The 8,485-nt window shown below is 31.7% G+C and overlaps 1 protein-coding gene and 1 pseudogene across 17 annotated transcripts; both read left to right on the top strand.

Moving 5' to 3' along the window:
* Window positions 1-1,014: 1,014 nt before the first annotated feature.
* Window positions 1,015-5,472, top strand: LOC112775856 (uncharacterized). 17 transcript variants are annotated; one of them, XR_011876958.1, is made up of 5 exons: window positions 1,035-1,266; window positions 1,551-1,653; window positions 1,801-2,358; window positions 3,074-3,355; window positions 4,276-5,472. XR_011876958.1 is itself a non-coding variant. In XM_025819751.3 (4 exons), the coding sequence occupies exons 3-4, from the start codon at window positions 1,920-1,922 to the stop codon at window positions 3,151-3,153; spliced, it is 519 nt and encodes a 172-aa protein (XP_025675536.1). In that variant the 5' UTR covers window positions 1,015-1,266; window positions 1,592-1,653; window positions 1,801-1,919; the 3' UTR covers window positions 3,154-5,472. The 17 variants fall into 17 exon arrangements, 5 of the variants coding, with proteins under 5 accessions (XP_025675536.1, XP_025675539.1, XP_029151401.1 ...); XR_011876956.1 differs by having other exon boundaries at window positions 1,057-1,266; window positions 1,592-1,653; XR_011876955.1 differs by having other exon boundaries at window positions 1,063-1,266; window positions 4,227-5,472.
* On the top strand, window positions 4,214-5,253 carry LOC112778627 (protein YLS7-like; annotated as a pseudogene).
* Window positions 5,473-8,485: the final 3,013 nt, after the last annotated feature.

Genomic DNA, 8,485 nt, shown 5'->3' with positions numbered 1-8,485 from the left:
AAGAGTTCCTAAGTTACCTTCCCAAGCCAAGAGTACTAAAATCTACTCTAAAATCCAACCAAGCATTTTATCAAACACTTGGAAGGCATAAAAGAAAAGCATAGTAAAATTGCAAGGAAAGTAAATCTACACTACTCAATTACAAGGAATTAAATACAACAAATCAAATGAACAATAAAGAGACATGAATCATAAATTGCATTGAAATGAAAATAGAAGAACAAAAATGCATCAATATAAAAGTAGAGAATAACATGAATTAAATGCAAAACTAGGAAGAGGAAAGGTAGAAGAAGAATAATTACATAAGAAAAAGTAAATCAAAGCATGAAATTAACCTAGATCTAAGAATTCCTAATCTAGATCTAACCTACTCCTAATTCTAGAGAGAAGAGAGAGCTTCTCTCTCTAGAAACTAACTAAAAGCATGTGAAAACTAAAATAAAACCAAACTAATGACTAGATCCCTCATTCCCCTTCAATCCTTGGGTCAAATAGCATCAGAAATGAGTTGGATTGGGCCCACAAGGCTTTAGAATTCGCTGGCCACTAATTGCTTTAAGTGGATCATATGGCAGCAACGACGCGTGCGCGTACAGTGCGCGCACGCGTCCTCATACCTATAGCAACTATGGCAAATCTTATATCGTTTCGAAGCCCCAGATGTTAGATTTCCAACGCAACTGAAACCGCATCATTTGGACTTCTGTAGCTCAAGTTATGGTCGATTAAGTGCAAAGAGGTCGGCTTGACAGCTTTTGTGATTCCTTCATTTCTTCCTAAGTTCTCCATTTTTACATGCTTTTCCCTCATTCCCTTGATCCAATCTTGGTCTCCTAAATCTAAAATCACTTAACAAACATATTAAGGCATCTAATGGAATCAAGGTGAATTAAATTTAGCTATTTCAAAACCTCAAAAGCATATTTTCACTCTTAAACACAATTAAAAGAGAAATTATAAAACCATGCTATTTCATTGGATAAATTTAAAAAAAATGTTTAAACCGGCCCTAAATTCAACACAAGATAACCATAAAAATGGAATTTATCACAAGCCTGTGTCGCTTTCTTTTCTCTTTTCTCTTTTCTCTTTTCTCAAATCTGGTTTCGTTCCATTCCATTCCAAGCTCAACCGCACACGCATCCTAATCAAATCAAACAGGGTCGCAATTCTTTAGAATTCTACCAAATTGCGCGTCACTTTGCAGCATTAATTTCCTGCTTCCAAATTCCCATCACATTGAATCTCGCCACCATCATAAAGGTTCCTGCTTTTTCTTCACCATTAATCAAAATTACTTTTTTTTCCCTTTTAATTTCATTATGGAAATTCCAATTTTGTGGGAAAAATTGGACATTTTTTAAAAAAGGAAAAATTATCTTATCTTGTTGCATGTTTAGTCAGAATTTGTTACCATTTGTGTGTTGGTTAATATGGCAGAGCTGCACATGAGGTTTGATCTCATTATCAAGCAGTATTTAGTAGTTACCTGAATCTCCTATGTGATTCCCATCACTTGAACATTGTGTTTCATGATTAAAATTTAGGTATTTTGTCTATGGTCTTCTTGAAAGCTTTCATGCTTCAGTGTTTAGGATAGAGCTTGGAGGTGTTTGATGAAGGGCATGGCTTGGAGTACTACATCTAAAGGTTCTTCCATAATTTCTTCGAATCGAAAGCCGATTTCGTGGATTGCAGTTTTAGTAGGAGTACTTGCAGTTTTCTTAATTTATGCTTCTTGAGGACTTGTATCATACCCTATTGGATTCACTGTTCATAGTCATTTTTATGGTGTAGATAATACAGCAAAGATAGATGTGTCAGTACCTTCAAAAAATGAAAATTCTAAGGATGCTCAATTGAATAGAAGTTCAGATCTTGTTGATAATAAATAATCTTTGGATCTAGATTCTCCCATGGTTTCGTCTGATCAATCTAATGGTAGCAGTATAGAACAAACTGATAGTAACTCAAACTCACAAGCAGGGTTGAGTGAGCAGACATCAGAGCAATCTCCGGTTAACAAGGAGGTGAATGAAATAGAATCTACTGATAGAGCGGGTTCTGATTTGCAAGAATCTTCAACTTCATTTGATGGAAGTAAGGATGCAGTCAATAGTAGATTGCCTTCTAAATTCGATTCACAGGTTGATATGGTTTCGACGGCAACTTTGCCAGTGGCTGGTAATGATACAAGTATTGTTAAAAATGAGGAACCGGCCTCTGTGGATTTTATCAGTCAGTCCGGTGCAGCTGATGAGGAACCCATGTCATCTAGTAATTCCACATCAAAGACAGTTCCAGAGGCAATAGAGAAGCATGATAGCGCATCTTCTGCTGGTTCAGCTAATCCAGGTTGCAGTTGTGATAATCATATTGTTTTATTGTATTACTCTTTGATTTATATAATCAATTACAACATAAAATTGTTTTTTTTTTCTTCGCCACTTTTGGGAACACATTGGAGCATTAATTTCATTATTAGTTTAATTTTATTATTATGACTTGGAACATGCTTATGAAGTGATTTATGTGTAATACTTGTTTATTATGTGTCCACTTAACTTAATGAGGAGAATATGGATTTAGTATTCAACATATGTACTACATACTGCCTCAAACATTAAAGTTTTTCTATCATAGAGTATAGGCTTCGGTAGGGAGAAAGAGATTGAAATAGTATAGCCAGAAAATCATTTTTTTTCTTTTCCCTGTATAATAAGATGGCTGTAGCAATCTTACTATTTATATATTTCTGTGACTCCTATAATGAAGGCTTGAAATTAGATTCCTTGCTTTTACTTGTATAACTTGATGCTAGTATGATTTCATAGTAAGCGCTCTTTCAGTTTGATCTTTGTTTATGTTATAAATTATGAGTTAATCAATAGATTTGTGAAAATTATTAGATATCTTTTAGGTTGAGATAGGATAATAAAACTAGTATTTGTATCTTATTACCAAAAACTGTGACTGTCATATAGCCTTTTTTTTCCAAAATCATTTTGGTTCGAAATACTATGTATATCTTTGGTGATGTTTAATTGGTTTTTCTGATTGGATTTTGTAGAGTGCGATTTGTACCATGGAAGCTGGATACACGATCCATTCCATTGGGACCATTATATAGAAATGATACATGCCCAGTAATTACACAGATGCAAAAGTGTCAGGCTAATGGGAGGCCTGACAAGGATTATGAGAATTGGCACTGGAAGCCATCTCAGTGTGACCTCCCAAGATTTTGATCCAAAGAAATTTTTGGAGTTGATGAGAGGGAAGACCTTGGCATTCATTGGAGATTCAGTTGCAAGAAACCAGATGGAATCATTGCTGTGATTCTCTCTGGCAGGTTATTTCTTTTTAATTTGTGTATCTGCGTTGAATGGAAAATAAAATGATTCCTAGATAACAGGGAAATTCAATGTTTTGCGAATTTGTCATTCTATTTTATCATGGTTGCTTTTGATATTAGTATATTAGATTTATAATATTATCCATAAGGTTGGCCGAGCCCGAGAAACACATAACAAACTGTAGTTTGTCCACTTCGTAAGACAGCAAATTAAAGACATGGAATAGAAAAAGGAATTCTGTTTCAAGGAAGAACCTCAATAATCCTTTAAAGAAACCGAAGGGATGAACTTGGCCTTGTGATGGGGAATTTGATTAGTTAGGATTTAGTATAAATAGGAGGGAAAACACAGTGGGGTAAATCAGCCATGGAATGGAGTGAGGAAAGATTAAGAGAGTAGTGGTCCCCCGAAAATCCTCTCTAGTAGTTTCATGTGCTGTGCTCATCTTGATCAAGAACCATTAGTGAACAGAATAAACTCCTGATTTGATTTTGATGATCTGAACCAATTCCGTCATATAACTGCTGAGCTGATGTGATGTTACTATCAGCCTTTGAACATAGTTTACGGATATTAATTGATCTGGATTATCTGAGGAAGTCAGTTATCTATCACATATTACGGGTGCTTAATTTTAAGTATCATTCTGGCTACTAGGTCAAGAATTGTCTTCGTGTGGCATTTGAGCTGCAGCTGCAGCTGCACCATGCTATGTTCATGATCAAATTCAATGATTTCCTTGCATAGAATTTACTTTATACTTGCATACATACATTATATGCGTGCTTGTTTTTGCAGGGTGCATGATAATGTGCATTCATTTTGCATAGTGAGAAGGCTAACTTATAAAATGATACTTTCTGGTAGAGGTACCGAAGAGTCGGGGAAATCGTAACATGCAACGATATTATTTCAGGTCCACATCTGTAAAGATTGCACGGATGTGGTCTTCGTGGCTTCTCAAACATTATCCTGAGCCATTTGATTATGCCGAGGCTGGTGTGGATAAGCTCCATCTTGATGCTCCGGATGAGAAGTTGATGGAATTCCTCCCAATGTTTGATGTGGTTGTTCTTTCTTCCGGTCATTGGTTTGCCAAGAAGTCTGTGTACATTTTGAACAACGAGATTGTGGGCGGGCAGTTGTGGTCGCCGCCCAAATCTCATCAGGACAAAATGAAGATTAACAGTATTCAAGCATACGATATATCTGCTGAAACGATTCTTACTTCCATTCTTGCGCATCCAAAATACAAGGGGCATACAATTGTGTGCTCTTACTCGCCGGATCACTACGAGGGTGGTGCCTGGGAACACGGGTGGATCGTGCACGGGGAAGGTGAAGCCTCTTGGTCCGGGCGAACTGGGGGAGAACGAATTCACAAATGTCATGCATGCACAACAGGTTAATGGTTTCAACCGTGCTATGCAGAATGCAACAAATGCATCAAGGTTGAAGTTAATGGATATCACTGAAGTTTTTCAGTACAGGCATGATGGCCATCCTGGTCCATACAGGAGCACTGATCCAAATAAGATCACAAAGCGTGGACGGGATGGAAGGCTGCCACCGCAGGATTGCTTGGATTGGTGCATGCCAGGCCCTGTGGTCTGCTGTGGATACCTGGAATGAGCTCGTGATGGAGATCATTAGGCGAGAATATGAAGGTTCAAGTGCATCGTGATTGGTTGAGTGACTCGGTAGGAAATGAAAGTTTCTTGGGGAGAGACAAAAATAGTTAAGTTGTATTACTTGTATATTTTCATAGAAGAAAATATTAACATTGTAGAGATAGAGGAATGCTAGAGGGCCAGCAACTTTTGTGATTTGTAGCCATCAAATAGCCATCAATGATGGTTTTAATAGTGTGAGATTGGTGTGAGATTTCATCCAATGGTTCACTTTTCTTTGCTGGTTACATGCTGGCTAGAATTTAACAAAGTTGCTGGTCCCCTAGACTTTTCCGTAGAGAAATTAATTTATTTGTATTTGGGTTCGGCTGATAAGCTATTTGCTTATTCCTTAACCCTCAAAGGCCATTAGTACACCTGATATGGCTACGTATGTAATTACCAAGTTTTGATTTTTAATATACCACATCATATTTTTTTAACATCAGTTCGCATTATTTTATCTGATATTTTTGGTAGTGAGTTTTAGTGGTTTAATGGTTTTGTCACCAAGGCTTATCATCTTAAGTTATCAAAGTTGTAAGCCTTTCCGAGAAACATATATTACTTTTTATTTTTAATATTGGAGAAGAGTATTGTTTATACAAAAAATTCTCTAGGTCAAATTTGTATTTATACAAAAAAATCTAACGGTAATGCTAATGTAGTGTGTCGGAGGAAAAAAATTTTTGTCGAAGGAAAAAATTTTTCTGATGTGCTGAAGAGACGCGGCACTAGAGCACGGGTGACGCGCTTCTACATTGGTAGACAACTTCTGTGTCAAAAAGTAGAGTGAGTAAAATATGTCAACATTATGAATGTTAATTACATTAGACTAATTTGCTTTGAAGTTTTAACCATGATAATTTATTTGTTGGGTTTTATTGGTTTTGCAAGGCGTTCAGCTTTAAAATTTTTGTGAATATTATCTAGCAAGTAGAAATTGGTCCATGAAATAATAAATTAAAATAATAATAACAACAGCAATAATATCCTTCTATAATAATAATAATAATAATGCCTGATAACAAGGAAGAGTTAGGATATCACTACCCAAATCTTTCTTTTTTTGCCGAAATTTATATATATATAACTTGTATAATAATAAAAAATAAAAATATTTTTAGTTTTAAAAAAATATTCAAAATTAATTACTAGTATTATTTTTATTATATTTTTTTATTTTTAAGTTTATATTTTTTCATGAAATTAGTAGATGAAAGTCTATTGGATAATTAAAATTTGTGCTGAAAAATTTTGGTTTTGTTAAATTAGATGAAACGTATTTTAAAAAAAAACAATATTTAACGAAACCAAAATGTTCCAGAAAAAATTTTAATTGTTCAATAGATTTTCATCTAATTTTATAAAAAATTATAAACTCAAAAATAAAAAGAAACATAATAAAAATAACATTATTCATTAGTTTTGAATAATTTTTTTCTTTTGAAGCAGGGATGAATTTAAAAGAGAGCAAGTATAAATTTTTTGAACAAAGTTAACAATTTTAAGTATTTAAAGTTATTATATATTATATAATTTTATTTAAAAAATAGAGTAAGTAATTATCTTAGATAAATAATTAAATTATTAAACTCAAAAGCAAGTAATAATCCTTAAATTGAGATAAATATTATTTTCAATCATTTTTTTATTAAATAAATTTCTAAAATTTTTAAAATTTAAACTTTTTTTTCTTTTTTTTAAATATTTTTTCTCTTAATTTTCACACCTATTATCATATAAAAATACTTTAATATTTATAATAAATAAAAAATCTTTATATATTATAGTACATGCATGAAAGTAAATTATTTTAAACTTTATTTATTTTTTTCATGATATTAAAATTATAACGTATTAAGTAACTTCATTAAAATAATTATATTTATATAATTTATTTAAAAATATATTTTAAATGCATATAACAAAGTTATTAGAATAATTTATTTATATTATTTTATAGCATATTTGTTTATGATATGAAGTATAAAAATATAACTTATTGTTACAATAATATTCAATAAAGTAAACTAATAAAAAAATAGATAATTTTTTATATTTTATTGAATCCAAAATAAAAATATATATATATAAGAACTAAGATAATTTTTTTATGTAACAAACACTTATTAGTATCTTTTAATTAAAAAATATTAATTATGATTATATATATTACTAAATATATAATATTTTAATTTTTAACTTATCTTTTACTAAATTTTTGGATTTATGTTTGTTTTGAAGGTAAAAATATATTTATTATTATATAAGTTAAATATGAGAATATATATAACAAAAGTATAGTTTTAAATAAAAATTAAATTATTATTATTATTATTATTATTATTATTATTATTATTATTATTATTATTATTATTATTAATTTGAAAGGATATTATTGTTGTTATTATTATTATTTTAATTTACTATTTTATGGAGCAATTTCTATGATCCTATCTGTTGGATAATATTCACAAAAAACCCAAAACTGCCAAAACTTTTCAAAATCAATAAAGCCCAACAAATAAATTATCATCATTAAAAGTAAATTAAACTAATATTATTAATATTCATGATGTTGACATATTGTACCAATTTTACTTTAACACAGAGCTTGTCTACGAGTATGGGAATAACACTAACACGCGTCACCTCTTCTCTAATGCCACGCCTCTTCAGCACATGAGGAAAAATGTTTCCTTCAGCACGGTAGAATCTCCCAAAATCTAAAGATTAGATTTTGTGTACTCATCAAATTTCATCATAAAATCCAACTCTCAAATTTTTTTATATTTATATTAAGAAATACATTCAATCTACTTATATTAGTGGATAACACATTATATTTATCCATCTCTAAAAATATTAGTCTATACAGAGTAAATAGTTATTTCTGATCATGAAAGATTCAGACGCTGATAAAATTGATCATAAAAATTTGAAACTAAAGTTATACCCATACAAGATAAGTTTTGCTAATAATTCTGTAAATACTCCTCTCCTTTCCTCTTCCTTCTTCGTATTCCTTCTATAACCACCACCACTTCCGCAGCAAAATCTACCATCCCAACAAATGTACTCCTCTGAATCGAATTCATTTTCCTCTATTTGATCTTCTCCTCTACTTCTCGGCAAAAGAGAAGGAAGGTTTCTTGTTTGAAATGCAGCAGAAGATGAAATAAAGAAAAATGAATTCGATTCAAAGGAGTAGAAGAGTAGATCTGTTGGGATGGTGGATTTTGTAGCGAAGTAGTGGTGGTTATAGAAGGAAGATGAAGAAGAAAGAGGAAATGAGAGGGGTATTTGCGGAATTATCAATAAAAATTTAACAATTGGTCATTTTTGTCAAGAAAAACTTATCTTGTATAGGTATAACTTTAGTTTCAATTTTTCATAGTTAGTTTTATATCGTTTGAAATCTTTTATGGTCAGAAATGACTATTTACTCTATAT

Source organism: Arachis hypogaea, chromosome 19, assembly GCF_003086295.3.
Source record: "Arachis hypogaea cultivar Tifrunner chromosome 19, arahy.Tifrunner.gnm2.J5K5, whole genome shotgun sequence".
In the NCBI taxonomy this organism is placed as follows: Eukaryota; Viridiplantae; Streptophyta; class Magnoliopsida; order Fabales; family Fabaceae; genus Arachis; species Arachis hypogaea.
Note: the sequence above shows the minus strand (reverse complement) of the source record. Positions and strands in the feature narration are given on the sequence as shown.

Coding starts and splice junctions, on each gene's coding strand:
- LOC112775856 (XM_025819751.3), top strand. CDS start 1,920: ATGGTTTCGTCTGATCAATCTAATGGTAGCAGTATAGAACAAACTGAT. Junction 2,359..3,073: donor TGCTGGTTCAGCTAATCCAG/GTTGCAGTTGTG, acceptor TGGATTTTGTAG/AGTGCGATTTGTACCATGGA.